Source organism: Triturus cristatus, chromosome 3_2 (genome assembly GCF_964204655.1).
Source record: "Triturus cristatus chromosome 3_2, aTriCri1.1, whole genome shotgun sequence".
Classification (NCBI taxonomy): domain Eukaryota; kingdom Metazoa; phylum Chordata; class Amphibia; order Caudata; family Salamandridae; genus Triturus; species Triturus cristatus.
In genome coordinates, this window is record NC_140584.1 from 927668653 (window position 1) to 927688950 (window position 20298).

At 50.5% G+C, this 20298-nt stretch overlaps 1 protein-coding gene across 6 annotated transcripts in view; it reads left to right on the forward strand.

The window, feature by feature from the left end:
• Nucleotides 1-20298, forward strand: part of VMP1 (vacuole membrane protein 1) — an 810872-nt gene that overhangs the window by 477667 nt on the left and 312907 nt on the right. For all 6 annotated transcript variants that reach the window (XM_085649403.1, XM_085649406.1, XM_085649404.1 and 3 more), the window contains one exon: nucleotides 4966-5097. In XM_085649403.1, coding sequence (XP_085505529.1) covers nucleotides 4966-5097 — 132 coding nt within the window. The remainder of the gene's footprint in view (nucleotides 1-4965; nucleotides 5098-20298) is intronic.

A 20298-nucleotide genomic window follows, 5' to 3' on the forward strand; every position in this document is an offset into this window, starting at 1 on the left:
GTGCCTCCAAATCTTCATTTTTATTCCTGTTGACCTCTAGTATTTTGTTCATCTCTGAGCATTTTCTAGTAGTGGAGGTAGATTCATCCTCAATTGCTGAGATACGCAGTTCCGCATCCTCCAGGCGTTCGCCATGTTTGTCAATTTTAGTTGCCATATTGTCTACCCACAGCGTCAGGGTGTCAATCTTATTAGCTATAACCTGCAGACTTTGTTGAATAGCCTGTAATGCATCTTCCATTTTGGAATTTTTGGCATGGTCTGTATCTAGTTCCGTGTCAGAGTGGGTCGACGTTCCCCTGGGCGCACGGCGGGCGCAAAGGACAATTTAGTTTGTTGTTTATCAGGTTTGCCCATTGTTAGCAGGGATGTGAGTAGTAGTTGAAGCGGGAAGTATTAGCGAGTACAGAGATTCACAGTGTCCGACGTGAGGGTAAGTATTGGCGTCAGTCGCATATGTCTCTCAACGTACAGTCGCGTACACTACAGTGTGTATTGTGTAGCACACAGATAGGCAGCAGGGAGGATTAGCGCTCCACATGCGATTGGGATAGCTATGTAAAAATGGCAGATGGTTGATAGTATCCAGATTAGTGGCGTAACTAAGAGTTTGCTAGATATGAGCACTGTTCAGGTCGGATTGTAATAGACCCAGCAATGACTAACTCCCTGGGTTTGACGCAACTCAACAGTACCGACAGTCCTGGCGCCAAACCATACAGGCTGCAGTCACAACAGAGTGGGATCCTGGAGGACAGCAGTATCATTTCACGGTCTATAATAGGTGATATAAGCGTGGGAGGCACAACAGAGTATAGGGGCCGCGTATCCTACACAGGCATTGCAGTTGGCATATATCAGTCAAACAAACACAGGATATCTGTAATGGGTATGCCAAAGGATGTACTGCGCCACTCCGCCCCCACAGTCATCGACGTGCAGACCGACAGTTCTTCGCAGCTCCCAGCATGACATCGCTCTAAACAGCCCTTATTATTGACTGGCGCCTGCCCCCAGGGAATCGGGTGGCACAAACTGCTTACCGGGTCCGCATGTGGGGTTGTCACGCCGTGTGAGGCATTCCACCGCCTTCCGCCAAGTCACACACTACCAGTAGAAGGGCAGAGGCGAATTATAGATGGTACCAGATATCAGCTCCCACAGCATGTTTGCGGTCGGGGCGGAAGATCGTAGGGTGATAATGCAGCAGGTACTTAATCGCCAGGGACAATTACAGCGGGCGCCAGTTAGTTCGCTGTATCACATCGGGTTGCCGCCATTTATGCCGCTCCGGTTCTCCGGCGTGGCTCTTGCTTTCGCCTCAGAGAAAAATGTGTGTTTGCAGGGTGGTTGGTATTTAGGAATCCACTCCGATTGACATGCAGGAAGTGCTCCGGTCGAGGTATATCACGGATCAATCGTGCGGGAGGTCACACTGTACTGAAAGAATCCTCCACCTCTCTCTCGGTTACAATCAGTTTGCGTCCAGGGCAGTTGGGTGAGCCAGAATCGATGGTCAACAGACGCCCTCGTAGTATGCCAGCGATCCCGCTGCAGTATCCTAGCGGCGCGGCGATACAGCAGTTACTCACACGCCGGTGATGTGCTCAACGCTCTCCAGTCCGTCGGCGACAGCACAGGTCGCCGCCATTTTTCGTCGCCTCAGCCCTTCGGTCGTCTTGTACTTTCACCTCAGATTTTAGCAGGATACTCTGGAGCTTACGGCTTCAGGATTGCATCACTGGGTAGCCACTGTGTTCCGCTGCAGCATGCGACGGTCTACGGTTGTCCGATGTAGGCCAAACCGCTAATTATTTGAAAGGATAGTGGTCCCAACCCAGCGGCGCGACACTACCGTGCAGCCATTCCATTGTGCGCCCTCTACCGCTTTGACATTCACCTATTCTCAAAGATCTACTCACACTTTACCTATGCTAAAGGGCATGTTAAAGCACACCGATGATGTCTTTAAAGACTCAGTTAGAGCTCGGATACTCACACCCAGAGTGGACAAAAAATACAAACCAGCTTCAACAGACCCTGCTTATATTAGAGGCCAGCTACCTTTGGATTCTCTTGTAGTCTCTCATGCTTGCAAGAGAGCGAACTCTCAAACCACAGGTGAGGCTCCCTCTACTGATAAGGAGTCTAAACTCATTGATGCCTAAGGCAAGAGAGTGGTTACACAGGCTGCAAATTATTGGCGTATTGCAAACGCTCAAGCTCTGCTAGCACGCTATGATAGGGCTCATTATTATGTTAGAATATCTTATGCAACACTTAACCGATCAGTATAAGGCAAAAGCTAATGACCTTATCCAGGAAGGTGCCTAACACTTCCATTAAATGTGCACTCAATGCAGCAGACACAGCAGCTCGTGCAGTGAATACTAGCGTGCCACTGCTAGGCCTAGGATTTCCGGTTTTAAGCAGGAGGTACAATCCTCCATACTAAACCAGCCATTTGATAAGGAAATCTTTTCGGGTCAGCCGTAGATACCTCCCTTGAAAAGATGAAAAAAGACACTGAGGTCGCAAAATCTATGGGAGCTTTACAATTACCAACAACAGAGGGTCCTTTCGACGCTCCTTTTACGGGGATGGCTCAAAGACGGTATCCACAGAAAATCCCTCTTCCTCTTACAAAGGGAATAATCAATCCACCTCTCCCAGAGGTTATTTCCGAGGGAATTATAGAGAGAACAATAATAGGGGATGAGGCAAGGACAACTCTTCCTGCTCTTCCCACGCAAACAGTGACTTCCCTCTGCTACCCCCGATCATTCCACACCTGTCAGGGGACGACTCTCTCAATTCCTGCCTGTCTGGAATTCAATCACCTCAGACAAGTGGGTCCTACAAATGATCCAGTATCATTACTGCCTGGAGCTTCAAGCACCCCCCAACTGTTCTTCCAAAACCATGTACAGTGTCACCAGAACATCTCACACTCCTAAAACAAGAGGTTCTCTCTACTGGAAAAATATGCAATAGGACCGGTTCCATTTCAGCATCAAGGGACAGGAGTATACTCCTTGTACTTACTAATCTCCAAAAAGGACGTCTCTCTCAGGCCTATATTAGACCTCAGCTAAATCTCTACATTCAATCAGACCACTTCCAAATGGTCACACTCCAACAAGTGCTTCCGCTACTTCAGCAGGGCAACTTTCCATCCACTCTGGATTTAAAGGACGCCTACTTTCATGTTTCCATTCACCCAGCTCACAAAAAAATGTTACGAACATTATTTGAAACCACTGCAACAGGTATAGGTCAGCCATCGCTTGAGAGATAACTGCTGTATAGTCTCTGCTAAAGCATATGATCTACAGCTCATATGCCTCAAATGGAAAATGCTACTTACCACAGTATGCATCTGTTCTTGGCATATAGAGCTGTAGATTCATATGAGCCCACCCGCCTCCCCGGGAACCTTTATCTGTTGCAATATTATCTTACTTAGATACATTATACATAGACATCTCTTTACGACTCTTACTAACTCCATCATCACCCTTCGGGAAAAACAATCTAAGGATGGAGTTGATGCCCATGCACACTATCACCGCAAGGAGGAGTCACCTACCTTTGACTGGAAATACTTCTTCGAAGAAAAAACAAAGTGCAAACATCTGGACCCAACACCAGATGGCACCCAACACCAGATGGCGATCTATGCTAAAGCATATGTATCTACAGCTCTATTTGCCAAAAAAAGATGCATACTGTGGTAAGTAGCATTTTGCTCCTCTTCAGACTTGCTGAATGGATCCTGTATAAAGAACTATTGATGGACAGAATGCAGAACATTGTCATACATTCACCCCAGTACATAGATCTGGGCCTAAATCCATCGTTTTTTTGCTCACCATGCCATTCCAGTTTGGGCCCAGCCATATGCAAATCAGTCTTGACCCTGTGCCCAATGGGAACAGTCCAGCCCGAACTGCTAGGCCAGGTTCTCCCTGGACTGGAAACAAGCATCCTATGACCGGTTTCGGGCTTTCACCCCTTTTCAGCCAGGATAGCTTGATTCCAGTGGCATGGAGAGCACGGGACTCACGTCTGAGCATACCTGTCCCACTTTGGGTGAAAAATGCAAAAAGAACTATTGATGGACAGAATGTAGAACAGACTGAATCCTGTAGGCAGACTGTGATTCCTGATATCTGCAGGTTCATGAAGTCCAAGAGGATGAAGTCATAGACTTCTTATGTAGTTTGAGGGGTATAGGTGTCAGGCTTGTGTGATGTAGTTCAGGTATATATTTGTTGCCTATTCGCTGCTATTCGGTGATCTCCACCTACGGGCTGTCCACATGCTTAGGTTCAGCCGCGCATGCTTTGGTACTTCCCCTCGTGCGAGTATGTCTGTCAAGTAGGCAGACTGTAAAATTGTAGATTTAGAAGTAGTAATTGTACGGTTGTACATGTTGTAGGAGTCCCCACCTCCTGAACTGAGGGGATGGTGACTTATCAGTCTATACCTAAGTGCAAATCTGCACTCTGAAATGTTAAATAGTGAAAGTGTTAAACTTACTTGTAGTTTTAATTGTATGCATGAGTAAATCTTCATTTGTAATTTTACCTTTGACAATAGGGCCAGTGTTTCAAGGGTCTCAATGTAAACTTTTAGAGCACCCTTGAGCTATTCACTGACCTTCCGCATAAAGTAATTTTTCTCTTTCCTTCTGTCTCAAGTTAAATATTCTATGAGTCTGTGAGGAAAGCATTTTTATTATATGTATAATTATTCTATGCTCCTTGGCTTTTGGGTGACCAAGATTCTTTTTTATAGCTTTGAGTACAAAGAAAAAAATATAAAATTCTGCCCATTCTAAAAATTGTTTTAAAAAAGAAAACGATGAACAAAGGTTTTTATATAGTAAATCTAGTGTGAATTAAACCCCAAAATATAATGTTATCCTTCTTTCTCACTGTACACCTCTGTTTTTTTCTCAAGGGGGCTGGCACTGCCATCGGTGAATTGCCACCTTACTTTATGGCCCGTGCAGCAAGGCTATCGGGTGCTGAGCCAGATGACGAAGATTATGAAGAATTCGAAGAGATGTTGGAGCATGCACAAACAGCACAAGTAAGAAAAGTGAAAACTTAAAAGTTGTGTTTTCCTGATTAGAGTCAACAACTATTTTGTCTTCATTTATGAATGGAATGCTAACAATTCAGTTGTTTCATTTTATTGTTCAGGTCCATCAAAACCGCAATTGACGTTACATTAGTTTATAGAAAAACGGGTTCAGACTGAAATTCGGTGTAGACTTACACAGTATTCTCTGGCACTAGTATACCACATTGAGGTCTTCTTCGAAGGGTGCAGAACCAGTGTATTAATTATGTGTTCACATATGTAAACTTTTTTACTTTCAATCTTTCTTCTGGAAATTTTAAGTATAAAGTTTCATCACTGCAGAAAGGCTCGGCTTCCTATAGTCGACTGCTTGGAAGTTCTGGAGAAACAGCCACGATTAAATTCTGGGTAGAATAGGTAAAAAAACATTTTTAAGTTGTTCTCACAGATTGAAATGTGGCACTAAAACAATGTAGTAAGCAGGGTAGCTAAGAAAGCAACACTGAAAGAGATATTGCGCTTCCATTAAGGTACTGCCCTACCTGCATTTTTCCCTGTGTCAGAGAGCTACAAACCTGGGCCTAAATTGTGATGTTATGCTATTTTTAGGTCTCGCCTGACCCAGCGCATGCGCTGGTCTGGCGAGACTTATTGAGAGGGCTCCAAAAAGTGCTACCAGGGCAGCCTAGAGCTACAGTGCATGTGCGCGGGCGCGCGCGCCGCGCTTTACCGCAATTACTTTCACTTTCGCGGCCGCTTTGATGTTTCATCATGATCGCAATCACTTTAACTTTCGCGCCGCAAGGCCGCTTTGCATAGCCAATAGGTCTCGCTTTTGGGACCTTATAAGTATTTAGTTATGCAACTGTTGCATGGCTAAACACTTATAAGGTCCCAAAGGCGAGACCTATTGGCTATGCCAATGCTTGTTTTTATTGCATTTGGACAGTGTTCATTCTTGGTTTCAAATCTTGCAAGGACCTCAAGCATTGCATATTGTTGGCTAACCCTCATTGTGGTGCATGCAGTGTTTGTGGCTTGGGAATCCTGATCATCTGAATGGCTTTTTCCCTTGATGCTGATAAGTCCAAACACTATGTGTACCCAGATAGCATCACAGCAAGTACAGAAAGATAATCCACTCTAAGTTGCCATTCTCAACAAAACTACACAGGTTTGCATTTAAACATGAGTGTGGATGGGAATTCTCTTGAGTGCTGAAGCATCATTCAATATCAGCTTTTGATGAGCCGAAGGCCATCTTAGAAAAGGTGAAGGCGAGGTTTTGCCCCATCTTCTCACAGTAGGGTGGAGTTACAAAAAGCAGAAATGTCTGTGCTTCAGTTTTTCAAAGAGTGGGTACATTCTTAACCGTAGCCTCAGTCACTCCTTTACTGTCATCGATCGCCCTGACGTGCTCCTGCTCCTTGCTACACCCACTACTCTGAGCTCTGCACTGATGCTGCTGGCTCATTCTGTGGCACAAGGGGCCTCAACCTAGACATAGGATTAGGCTCTAGTATGCCAATTAATTTCACCTCCCAAGATAGTTGGCCCCATTTTATCTAATGAAGTAACTCTGGGCAAAACGATTTCTATACCAGAGGTTTCAGGACCCCCCCCCATTATTTATTTGTTGATATGGATGGGCCACTCTTCACGAAATTGCTGCCTCCTCGCCCCTCAAAGATAGTAAAGACTCTGAAGAAAAGTATCAGTTCTTCTCTCTCTGAATACAGGTGTAGGTTCGTTCTTAGATCTGCAAAGTGCTTGAGTCTGGTAACATCTATGGAGTTGCTCTTTCAGAGTACTTTCAGGTTTAGAAATGTTTCTGAGATTTTGCATGCTCGGATTCCTCTTAAGGATCCAAATTCCCAGAGGCTGGCAGAAATCTTGGGTCAGGCCACTGAGCCCATTTTCCATTTACATGAATTTCTAATGGACCCAATACTGACAGTTTGAGAGAAACTCTCGTCCTCCAAGGTGCTGAGCAAAGAGATGGGAAAGAAACCTTGTTCTGTTCTGAGAAACTTCAGTTCTAGAGCGCACATAACTCCAGAAGCGTGGCTGTCCAGGTCTTGATTTCAGGTCAGAGCCTAATGCCATAGAGGTTTGTTATCTCGCTGTGAGTCTTGTAAAAGATTTCTGCTTGGATTAGACTTCCCCTTAGGATGATGAATTATATTTGCCTTGGTTTATGGGAATTAGCCAGTATGGCAACAGAATTTCTTTTACACTGCTATCAAAAATCTTCTAATCAAATACTTTAGATGGCCTGGGGGCCTCCATGCACGTCACCTGAACAGGTGTGGACACATTGATGCTGTGGCTAGCCTCTTGTCACTCTGTCTGCCCCAGGGCACTGCTGTTGAAGACCGAAGCTCTGTAACTCGTTATCATTCATCCATAATGCACAACCATTTAATTTGATACATTTTATTTTTACATTGAATCTTGAATTCCTTCTTTCTCATCAGTAACACTATTATTATTCCTTGTGATTATTATAATACCCAGTGCATTTCGGATATACAATATCCTTTGTCAGGGGACGCTTTCTGGAACGGAATTTGTTTTAGAAACAAAGATAAAGATCGGATATACAATGTGAATTTATAAACTTCTAATCGTACAGTATTAAACCACCATTGGTGAGTTGTATCAGTTCAACAAACCGTCCTCGTCCCACATCATTGGCTGCTTATAAACCGACAGTTCAAGGCTGTTCATCCTCGTTCTCTTGCAGTCACCAGGGTACGTTAATGTTTACACAATAAATGCTGACTCAATGACTTAAAATTAAAGATATGTACACTTAACCTGTTCACTCTGTGCTCGGGCTGCCTAGTATCCTCTGTATAACTTGATGTGTACCATTCTGTGCAACAAAGCAGAACACCTAACGGGAGCCCACAGTGTAGTGGTAAGCTCTAATTATGTGAAGAGACGCCAAATATACCAACGGTCTCTTGTTCATCATATGACTACGTGATCAGACTACCCGCCATACTGAAGAGATCAAGTGTTGAGTGTGAACAAGTAATGTGTGAAGGAAAAACCTGGACCGATGGATCATTAGGGCCCGCTGGAACTCCGAATGCCAACTATACCAGTGGTTTCTGTGTGCACTTCACATGACATTTAATTTGCTTAAATGATGAGTGCCTGCTCAAATGAATACTCAGTCTGCCTCTATGTATAGCACGTGGCATGTGGGATCAAACTTTCTACCATGGAGGAGTGTTCGAGTGTGTACGAGCATAAACTAAAATGCACTTACACTCAAGTAGTGTACATTGGTCGTCCACTGTCTGATTACAGCAGTGTTAAATATAACACTCTTGTAGGCTGTAGAAACCTTATATATTCCGAATACTACATAAGCATAGTGAAACGATTTCTACAACCAGCCATTTCCATCCTAGAATGCATTCATGAACATGCACACAGTCGAAATTAGAATGCCATCTACAATGCCTGTGTTTATTCAAATTTAAAAATAACAAGACCTCGCTAACCCGCTCATCCAGTTGAATGGAAGCAAGTGCTTTTATCCTAAATATTTCACACTGTAGGAATTTTGGGGTGATATTAATATCTATTCTCTCTGGCACAATATGGAAAATTTGAAATTGAACTTAAGAAACATGTCTGTTCAGATGCAATTTTACAACTACGTTTGCAAAACACAAAATCTTACCTTAAATACTATACCAATTTTTCTAACCAAAATTACACAAGTTCAGATAAACAACTGGTCAAATGTTTGGTTATATATGGTGGACTTCAATGCCTTTTATACATTAGTTCCCCATAGTGATGATATCAAAACTATTGAATGGGCACTGCTGCACACAGAAGAAATCGGTGCAGACAAAGTGTTCCCCATAGAATTACTTAAATTCTCATAATGCCAGTGCTTTATTTGAGCCAGTGGTTTCTGGTGCTCAGCACCAACATTTAATAATCAATAAGCACCAGTTAAGAACACATTCATTTATGGCAGGCACAGGGAGATTAAGTGTTTTGTTCAAAATCACAGGATTTTGAGCCGACACTCAAACCTGGTTCCCCTGCTCCGAAGTCGGCAGCTCTGGCCATTCCGCCACTCTCATGGTTAGTAGTTGGTTCGGTTTTACGCGCCGCTAACAGGAGAAATGGCCTGATGCAAGTTGCCTCCTGACAAGAACAACGGCACTTACAAATTCAGCACTGCATAATACCGCGGTTATTACCAGTGGGAGGACAAATGAGAAATATTACTTGCAGAAGAATGGAATCTCAATGGGTTTTATAGGAGCGCCGAGTTACGACAATATATTGATGGCGAAATTCGAAGAAGGTCATATCTTGGAAATAAGAGAAAATGGACTAAAGGTCTTTTGATGTATGGCAGATTTATAGACACATTTTTTTAATACAGCATGGAGATTTTAAGACATTTGCATCAAACTAGAGGAGAAAATGACAATCAGTGAAAGACAAATACCCTTTCTTGACACTATTGTAATCATTCCAGATACAGGCATTGTCAATGAAATATCAACAAAAAGTCAGCTAAAAATAACACTTTATTTTTCAAGTTTTCACCCAGAGGTACTAAAAAAATCTCTTTTTACAGTTAATTTGATTGAAAGGGAAGACCTCTGATCCATCAATTTATGCATCTGTCGCCACAGAACATGAGAAGAAATTCCACAAAAGGGGTTGTCATACATCAGAGGTTAACACAGTCGAGACACGAGCTGACACGATCAAGAGAACTATTGCTAAACAAATTTGTTAGAGAGAAAAGGAGGTTTACATTTGTGTCAACATTTAATACGCATAGTGCTGGCATCAGGCAAATTACAAGTAAAAGATGAGAATTCAAGTAGAACATGATTTCGGCACTCTTTTCAATGAGAAACCTTTTTGTTTACACCAGATCGAGAAAACATAGAAGAGATAGTTACAGCTCCTCCTGCACCTAGTTTCACTAGCATGTGTGTACGGTGCATCACGCTGTGTGAACTTTGTAACCACTGCAATAATGTCATCAATCAATCGGGGAATTGTAAGCGCGCTACTCGCCCGTTAGGGTCTCAAGGACCTGAGGGGGTCCTCATCAAAGGGGCAGTTGTTAATCACCCACTTAAAGGTCATCAGATTAAACTGAAACACAGTGAGAAATGTGTTACGCAAAGCTGCGTTTATATTCTACAGTGCTCCTGTGGTTTACTGTACATTTGAAAAACTGAATGGAAACTTCAAAACATAAGAGTAATATTAGTTGACAATTGACAAATTAATCTGAAAGAAACACGTAGTGATAGATTTCTTACCTTAGAATTAACCCCAGGCGTCCGGCTGGATCCGGAAAGTTTTCGTCAGCAGTACCCCTGCGCGTCGGTAGGTGGCATTGTGCGGCTCCGCGTTTGGCGTCGTGATCGCCGGGATGACGTCGTGGGCAGTACTTAGACGCTGCCCACGCGCGCTGACGTCAGTTCTTTCTTTATCTCCGCCAGCAAGCGCAGATCTGGGAAGGGCTAGTATCCCCAGTCATTTTTTGACTGAGCTTTTTGAGGCTTTTTGTCTCATATTTTTTCTTGAGTCGATCGACTCCTGGTGCTGTAGGGATGCCCGGGTTTAAGAACTGTGGAGACTGTCATCGCATAATGTCGGTGACGGACCCACACCGAGTGTGCCTCTACTGTCTGGGGCACGACCACGTCTCCAAGTCGTGCCCCGACTGCTGGGCCATGGCACCGAAAACTTTGCGGGAGCGGTCCCGAAAGTTGCTGGAAGTCCGGCAGTCGGCTCCGTGCTGTTCAATGTCCCGGTCCCATGGGAGGTCAAGGGACCGGTTGCGGAGTCGTCACCATCATTCTTCTGGATCTAAGTCTTCGCACTCGGGGTCAGGTAAGTCGAAGCATTCCAAAAAGAAGTCGAAGAAGCGTCGTCGTTCTATGGCTTTCCCTCACGCGGCTGAGGGTGCGGACGGTGCCACCCCCGCAGCTCCGGCAGAGCCTGTGATGTCACCGCCGGCCTACCCGCCCTTCCCGGGTCCAGCGGTGACGCCTGCTCAGGTGCAATAGTTACTTGCTGCCATGGCCCGACTCATTGGGCCGTCTGGCCGCGCCGGTGCGCATCTGGGCCCCTGGGGCCCGACTGAGGTTCTTGTAGTTCCATCGCCGCGGGCTCCGGCCCCAGCGTTGCCAACGGCTCTGGCGCCGCAGGCCCCCATGGGATCCAGGATCGGACCCGGTCCACGCCGATTGACCTTGTTACGCATCCACCGACGTCAACCCCACCGGCACCGCTTCTGACGTCGCCCGCTCCTCGGGACGTCGTCGTCACCGGTATCTGAAAGAAACACGTTAGTTAGATTCCTCACCTTAGAATATCCCCAGGTGTCAGGCTGGATCCGGAAAGATTTTTCGTCAGCAATACCCCTTGCGCGTCGCTAGGCGTCGTCTGCGGCTCCGCGTCCGTCGTCGGCGTCGTGCACCGGAATGACGTCGTCGGAGTACTTAGACGCCGCCCTCGCGCGCTGACTTCAGTTCTTCTTTTTTCCGCGCCAGACAGCGCCGATCTGGGAAGAGCTTACCCCTTTAGTCACTTTTTGACTAAAACTTTTTGAGACTCTTTTGTCTACTCGTCAACCGAACTGGTGCCGGTAGGATGCCTGGTTTTAAAGCCTGTGACTCCTGTCACCGACTGGTGTCGGTAACGGACCACCATCGCCGGTGCCTTTACTGCCTTGGGGCCGACCACGACGCGGAGTCGTGCCCCGACTGTCAGGCCTTGACCTCGAAGGCTAGGCGGGAGCGGTCCCGCAAGCTTCTCGAGCTCTGACACTCGGCCGTTCACGGTCCCGGTCCAGGAGGAGGTCCAAGGACCGGTCGCGGAGCCGCAGCCACCACCACCGATCGTCGGGATCCAAGTCTTCGGGTAAGTCGAAACACAGTAAGAAGTCCAAGAGACGACATCGCTCTAAGGACTCCCCTCGCCGGTCGCGCGACTCGGTCGAGGGTCCGGATGGTACCACCCCTGCGGCTCCACTGGAGCCGCGTCCGACCCCATACACGCCGGTCCCTGGGACTGACGCGACTCAGGCGGAGATCAGTGCCTTCCTCTCGGCCATGAGGGGTTTGGCTCCGCCGTCGAAGCCTGCCGGTGCGCCTTCGGGCCCTGCAGGCTCGACTGGGAGGCCTAGCGAGCCGGCGGCTCCTGCCCCGACGCCATCGTCGACTTCGGTCCCGACGCAGCAGGTCCCCGAGGGATCCAGCCCTGGATCTCAGTCGATGCCGGTCGACCTCACAACGCCTCCTCCGCCGGCATCGACACCGGTTCCGCCCCCGGTGCCGTCTCCGGACGACGCCGTTCCCCGGTTTAGCCCCGGTCCGGGCCCGGCGCCGCATCCGACGCCGATGGGTGATCATTTCATCTTCCTCCCGGCTCCGATCATTCCCCCTGTTTATCAGGAATCGGATGACGGTGGCGACTGGGAGGGGTCTGATGACCCTCTGGCCCGCCAGGACCAGTTATCCAAGGACTGGGCAAATGAGCTGGGGGATGCCAGTGGCCTTGACACGTCCCCTGACACTGGCTTCATCTCTCCTCCGACCATGGCTTTGGAGGAAGGTGCTACCTTTGCCGTGGCGTTACGTAAGGCGGCCGAAGCCCTCGGGCTGGAGCTACCTACTGTGGCCGTGAGGACTAACCTCCTCACTGAAGTGCTCCAACCGTCAGCAAGCTCCTTGGAGCCTCTGCTGCCGTTTAGCGAGGCACTAATGGACGTTCTCAAGGGCACCTGGTGCAAGCCCTCCACAGTCCCTCCTGTGGATCGGAACGTGGCCCAACGCCACCGCCCTGCACCGGGCGACCCCAGTTTTCTGTCCCAACACCCCTGAGAGCCTGGTCATCCAGGCCTCTACTTCCCAGACCTCCTTTCCGTCTGCTCCCCAGGATCGGAAATCCAAGAGACTGGAGCAGTTTGGCAAAAAGCTGTTCTCCTCCCTTAGTTTAGGGCTGCGGTCGATTAACACCGCTTGCCTCTTGGACCGTTACTCCCACTCTCTGTGGGATACGGTGGAGGACGTGCTGTCCCTGTGCCCGGAGGAGGCCCGGACACGGCTCGCCCAGGCTCTTGCCGACGGGCGGGACGCAGCGCGGTATGCCATCCGATGTGGTTTGGACACGACGGACTCGCTTGGCAGGGCAATGTCATCCACGGTAGCGCTTCGTCGTCACGCCTGGTTGCGGTCCACGTCTTTTTCCGGGGATGTCCAGAGCACCCTCATGGACATGCCCTTTGATGGCGATCGCCTCTTTGGCGACACTGTGGACAGTGCGCTGGAGCGCTTTAAGGACTCCAGGGCTACGGCCAAGTCCTTGGGTCTCACGGCCCGCGCCCACAAACTTCTGCTTTTCGCCCCTTTCGTGGCCAAGGAAGGGGCGCCCCCTCACGTCCGCCTAGCCACAGGCCGCAGAACCATCCTCCACGCGGTCGCGGATTCCGCCGAGGCGGTACAGGGCGTCAACGTGCCGGTCCATCCACATCCACCCCAGCAGCATCCGCCTCAAAGCCTTCCTAGTCCGTGCTTTCAGGCCCATTCCACGCCAGTGGGTGGCAGAGTTCGCCATCACCTGCTCCACTGGCGTTCCATCACTTCGGACAGGTGGGTGCTGCAAATCGTCCAAAGGGCCTACTCCCTCCCCTTCAAGACGACCCCTCCAGCCATGCCACCGCAGTGCCACTGCATGTCTGGGGATCACTTGAATCTTCTACGTGAGGAAGTAACGGCCCTCTTGGCCAAAGGGGCCGTCGAGCGCGTTCCTGGTACAGAAGCAGGCCGTGGTTGTTATTCCCACTACTTTCTGGTTCCCAAGAAGGGCAAAGGGGGCTTACGCCCTATCTTGGACCTCAGGAGCGTCAATTCCTTCCTCCAGAAGGAGAGGTTCAAGATGCTCACCTTAGCTCAGGTTCTGGCTGCCCTGGAGACTGGATGGTAGCGTTGGACTTGCAGGACGCTTATTTTCACATACCCGTCCTGCCGGCCCACCGGCGTTACCTGCGGTTCACAGTGGGTCAGGAGCATTTTCAGTTTACTGTGCTCCCCTTCGGCCTCACCAGTGCCCCTCGGGTGTTCACGAAAGTGATGGCGGTGATCGCAGCTCATCTGCGCAGATCGGGGGTTGCAGTCTTCCCCTATCTCGACGATTGGCTGTTGAAGGCGGGTTCGCCCAAGCAAGCTGTCTCCCACCTCCAGACTACGGCCGACCTCCTGCATTTGCTGGGGTTCTCCATCAACGTGCCGAAGTCGCATCTGAGTCCCTCCCAGAAGCTCCTTTTCATTGGGGCGGTTCTGGACTCGGCGCAGTTCCGGGCTTATCCTCCGGAGCAGCGGGTCCGGGATATTCAGGCTCTGATTCCCATCTTTCAGCCTCTATCCCGGGTTTCGGTCAGGTTGGTGCTGCGGCTTCTGGGTCTGATGGCCTCCTGCATCCTGTTAGTGCATCACGCCAGGTGGCGAATGCGGGCTCTGCAGTGGAACCTGAAGTTTCAGTGGGCCCAGCATCGGGGCAACCTGTCCGACCATGTCTTGATCTCGGAGGGCACCGCACAGCAGTTGCAGTGGTGGCTCACGAACCGCGATTGGGTCAGCGGCAAATCCCTCTCCCTACCCCACCCGGAGCACGTAGTGGTGACGGATGCGTCCCTCCTGGGATGGGGGGGCCACATGGGGGAGGCGGAGATCAGAGGACTCTGGTCTCCAGCGGAGTCTCAGCTCCATATCAACCTTTTGGAGCTGAGAGCGATCCGACTTGCACTGAAGACATTCCTTCCTGTTGTCCGGGGAAGTGTGGTGCAGGTGTTCATGGACTACACCACCGCCATGTGGTATTGCAACAAACAGGGTGGGGTGGGGTCGTGGACGCTTTGTCAGGAGGCTCTGCGCCTGTGGACATGGCTGGAATATCAGGGCATCACCCTGGTGGTTCAACATCTGGCGGGCTCTCTGAACGCTGGAGCAGACGAACTCAGCCGCCGGTGCATGATGGATCACGAATGTCGTCTAAACTCGGACGTGGCGCAAGGCCTCTTTCGGCAGTGGGGAGAGCCTTGGTTAGATCTATTCGCCACCGAAGAGAACGTGCAATGTCAGCTGTTCTGTGCGTTGGAGTTTCCAAGGCGGTACTCGCTCGGGGACGCTTTTCGTCACGAGTGGAGTTGCGGTCTGTTGTACGCCTTTCCGCCTATACCACTTCTGTCCAGAGTGCTGAAGAAGATCAGGCGCGACCGGGCCCAAGTCATCTTGGTGGCTCCGGATTGGGCACGAAGATACTGGTATCCCGAGCTACTCAGTTCTGTCAACCGATACAACTGCCTCTTCAGGAGGACCTTCTGTCGCAGCAGCAGGGGACAGTCCTCCACCCGAACCTGTCCAGTCTCCACCTCCATGCGTGGAGATTGAGCGGCGACAGTTGATGCCATTTGACTTGCCTCCTGAAGTCTGCGATGTGATTCTGGCAGCCAGGCATCCCTCCACAAAATCGGTGTACGCCTGTAGGTGGAACAAATTTGTGGCATGGTGCACAGCAAAGGCTGTGGATCCTCTTTCCGAGGTTCTTCTCTAACTTCTTTCTTTGGCCCAGCAGGGCTCTGCTCTGGGCACTCTTAAAGGTTCTCTTTCTGCTATCTCTGCCTTCCTCCGCCTTCCTGATCAGCCTTCTCTTTTCAAATCCCCTGTTGTTTCTCGATTCCTTAAGGGCATTACTCACATGTTTCCTCCTATCCCTTTCGTAATGCCTCAGTGGGATTTGAATCTTGTTTTGAAATATCTGATGTGCGCTCCCTTTGAGCCACTTCATAATTGTCCTCTTCGTCTGTTGACGCTTAAGACTGCTTTCCTGGTAGCCATCACCTCTGCTAGAAGGGTGAGTGAGCTCCAGGCTCTCTTCTAAGCCTCCTTTCCTTTCTATCCATCCAAACAAGTTTGTGCTCCGCACTCGTCCTTCCTTCCCTCCTAAGGTTGTGACTGCCTTTCACATCGGGCAGTCTGTTACGCTGCCCACCTTCTTTCCGCATCCCTCGAAAGAGGAAGAGAGGCTCCACCGTCTGGACCCAAAACGTGCGCTCTCCTTCTATCTTTGTTGGCTACGTTGGCACCAAGAAAGGTCAGGCGGTGCACAAGCGGACCATCTCTCGGAGGGTTGTTTTGTGCATCAAAACTTGTTACTCCTTAGCTAAAAAGGAACCTCCTGTTGGGCTGAGGGCCCATTCCACTCGGACCAAGGCGGCGACGACTGCCCTGGGTCGGGGAGTCCCCTTGCAGGACATCTGTCAGGCAGCAACGTGGGCCTCGCTGCACACGTTTGCCAAGCATTATTGCCTGGACAGCCAAGTCCGGAGAGACGGCTTCTTTGGCCGTTCTGTTCTCCAGGACTTTCTGGTGTGATCTTGGTTCGCAGACCCACCACCGGGGTTGGTATTGCTGGGGTATCTATTCTAAGGTGAGGAATCTAACTAACGTGTTTCTTTCAGATGAACAAGTTACTTACCTTCGGTAACGATGTATCTGTAAGAAACATGACACGGAGCCGGATCGGCGTTGATCGACGCCGATTCCGGCGCCGATGGGATTTGTTCCCTATGTCCGTCCTCTGTATTTTCAGCCTGTTCCACAGACTTCTGAGGAAGGGGAGGACTGGAAGGGGTCTGAGGACCCTCTCGCACAGGACTGTGCTTATGATCCGGACAGGGCAGAGGATTTGGGGGACGCCAGTGGTCTTGACACATCGCCGGACCCTGGCATGCTGTCTCCTCCTACCGTGGCTACGGAGGAGGGAGCAGGTTGCGCAGTGGTGTTGCGTAGGGCTGCCGAGGCCCTCCATCTCGAACTCCCTACAGTGGGCGTCAGGACGAACATCCTGACAGAAGTGCTCCAACCGGCGGCAACCTCTTCTGAGCCCTTGCTGCCCTTTAATCACGCACTTTCTGACTTTCTTTTGGGCACTTGGTCCAGGCCCAACACAGGAGCTCCTGTGGACAGGAACGTGGCCCGATACCATCGCCTGGCACCGGGCGATCCCCTCTTCCTCTCTCAACACCCTACTCCTGAGAGCTTGGTTGTCCAGGCCTCTGCGTCCCAAAGCGCGTTCCCTTCCGCACCTCCGGATAGGGAATCCAAGAAGCTGGAGCAGCTTGGCAAGAAGCTGTTTTCATCTGCCAGCTTAGGGCTGTGGTCGGTGAACACCGCATGCCTCTTGGGCCGTTATTCCCACTCTGTGGGACACGGTTGCGCAGGTGCTGCCTAGCTGTCCGGAGGAGGTCCAGACAGTACTCACCCAAGCTCTTGCTGCTGGGAGAGACACAGCTAAGTTCACCATTCGTTGTGGGCTTGACACCGCCGACTTGCTAGGCAGGGTGATTCCCACGACGGAGGCGCTTAGGCGCCATGCCTGGCTGAGAACAACTGGCTTTTCGGGGGATGTCCAGAATATCCTGATGGACATGCCCTTTGATGGCATTCACCTTTTTGGCAATTAGGCAGATAGTGCGCTGGAGCGCTTTAAGGACTCACGGGCTACGGCCAAGTCCTTGGGCCTGTCGGCCGCTCGGCCTCCTCCGCCTTCTGCCTTTCGCTCCTATCGCGGCTGCGGAAGGGGTGCCCCACTACGTTCGCAGAGCTACAGGCCGGCACAGCAACAACCTCATCGCGGCTGCGGGAACCGTCGAGGCGGTTCAGGAGGTCAGCGGGCGGGTCAGTCCACCTCCACCCCCGCGGCATCCACTGCTAAGCCTTCCTAGTCCGTTCTTTCAGGTCCATCAAACGCCAATGGGCGGACGGATTCACCATCATCTCCCCCACTGGCGCACCATCACATCGGACCAGTGGGTGCTGCAAATTGTCCAAAGGGACTACCTCCCTCCCCTTTGAGACTACCCCTCCAGCCATGCCACCTCATTACCACCGCATGTCGGGGGATCACTTGGCACTTCTCCAGCAGGAAGTTGCGGCCGTCTTGGCCAAGGGGGCCATCGAGCGCGTTCCGACTCCCGAAGTAGGTCGTTGCTGTTATTCCCACTACTTCGTGGTTCCAAAGAAGGACAAGGGCCTGCGTCCTATGTTAGATCTTTGGAACATCAACGACTTCCTCCAGAAGGAGAAGTTTAAGATGCTCACATTGGCTCAGATCTTGTCTGCTCTAGACCCGCAAGACTGGATGGTAGCGTTGGACTTGCAGGACGCCTACCTTCATATTCCCGTCCTGCTGACCCACCGGCGTTACCTGCGGTTCACGGTTGGCCCCGAGCACTTTCAGTTCACTGTGCTCCCTTTTGGCCTTACCAGCGCCCCTCGGGTGTTCACGAAAGTGATGGCGGTGGTTGCAGCTCATCTGCGCAGGTCAGGGGTTTCAGTCTTCCCTTATCTCGACAACTGGCTGTTGAAGGCGAGCTCGCCCTAGGCAGTCGTCTCCCACCTCCAGACAACGGCCGACCTCCTGCATTTGCTGGGGTTCTCCATCAACGTGCCGAAATCGCACCTGGTATCCTCTCAGAAGCTCCTTTTCATCAGAGCGGTTCTGGACACGGCGCAGTTTCGGGTTTATCCTCCTGAACAGCGAGTCTGGGACATTCGGGCTATGATTCTAATCTTTCGGCCATTGTCCTGGGTTTCGGTCAGGATGACCCTGAGGGTGCTGGGCCTCAAGGCCTCCTGCATCCTGCTGATCAACCATGCCAGATGGCATATGCTGGCTCTGCAGTGGGACCTGAAGTTCCGGTGGGCGCAGCATCAGGGAGACCTGTCCGGACACGTCCAGATCTCGGAGGGCACTGCACAGCAGTTACAGTGGTGGCTCAGGAACCAACATTGGTTCAGCGGCAGATCCCTCTCTGTTCACCAACCGGAGCACACGGTGGTGACAGATGCGTCCCACCTGGGATGGGGTGGCCACATGGGAGAGGTGGAGATCAGAGGCCTCTGGTCTCTGGCGGAGTCCAAGCTCCACATCAACCTTCTGGAGCTTCAGGCGATCCGTCTTGCACTGAAGGCATTCCTTCCCTCTGTCAAGGGAAGCGTAGTGCAGGTGTTCACGGATAACACCACCGCCATGTGGTATTGCAACAAGCAGGGCGGGGTGGGGTCGTGGACCCTATGTCAGGAGACTCTGCGCCTCTGGTCATAGCTGGAATATCAGGGCATTTCCCTGGTGGTTCAACACCTGGCAGGTTCACTGAACGCCAGGGCAGACGAGCTCAGCCGCAGGTGCATGATGGATCACTAATGGCGTCTTTACTCGGAGGTGGCGCAAGGTCTTTTTCAACAGTGGGGAGAACCTTGGTTAGATTGATTCGCTACCGAAGAGAACGTGCAATGTCAGCAGTTCTGCGCGTTGGAATTTCCAAGGCGGCACTCGCTCGGAGACGCTTTTCGTCACGAGTGGAGTTGCGGTCTATTGTACGCCTTTCCGCCTATACCACTTCTGCCCAGAGTGCTGAAGAAGATCCGACGCAACCGGGCCCAAGTCATTCTTGTGGCACTGGACTGGGCTCAAAGAGTTTGGTATCCCGAGCTACTTAGTATGAGGGTGGATCCCCCGATTTGTTTGCCTTTTCAGGAGGATCTTCTGTCGCAGCAACAGGGGACGGTCCTGCACCCGAACCTGTCCAGTCTCAACCTCCTTGTGTGGAGATTGAGCAGCGACAGTTGATTCCCTTTGACTTGCCTCCTGAAGTCTGTGATGTCATTCCGGTAGCCAGGTGCCCCTCAACTAAAGTGGTATACGCCTGCAGGTGGACCAATTTGTGGCATGGTACACAGCAAAGGCTGTGGATCCCCTTTCTGCCCCTCTTTCCGAGGTCCTTCTGTTCCTTCTTTCTTTGGCTCGGCAGGGCTTTGCTCTGTGCACTATTAAAGGCTATCTTTTGGCCATTTCGGCCTTTCTCGGACTACCTGATCAGCCCTCGCTTTTCAAGTCCCCTGTTGTAAATAGATTTCTCAAAGGCATTACACCCCTTTTCCCTCCTATTCCGTTTGTGATGCCACAGTGGGACTTGAATCTAGTTCTAACTTATCTGATGTGCGCTCCTTTCGAGCCTCTTCACAACTGTGCTCTTCGTCTTTTGACTCTGAAGACTGCCTTCCTGGTTGCCATCACCTCCGCAAGGCGAGTGAGTGAGCTCCAGGCTCTTTCTTGTAAGCCTCCTTTCCATTC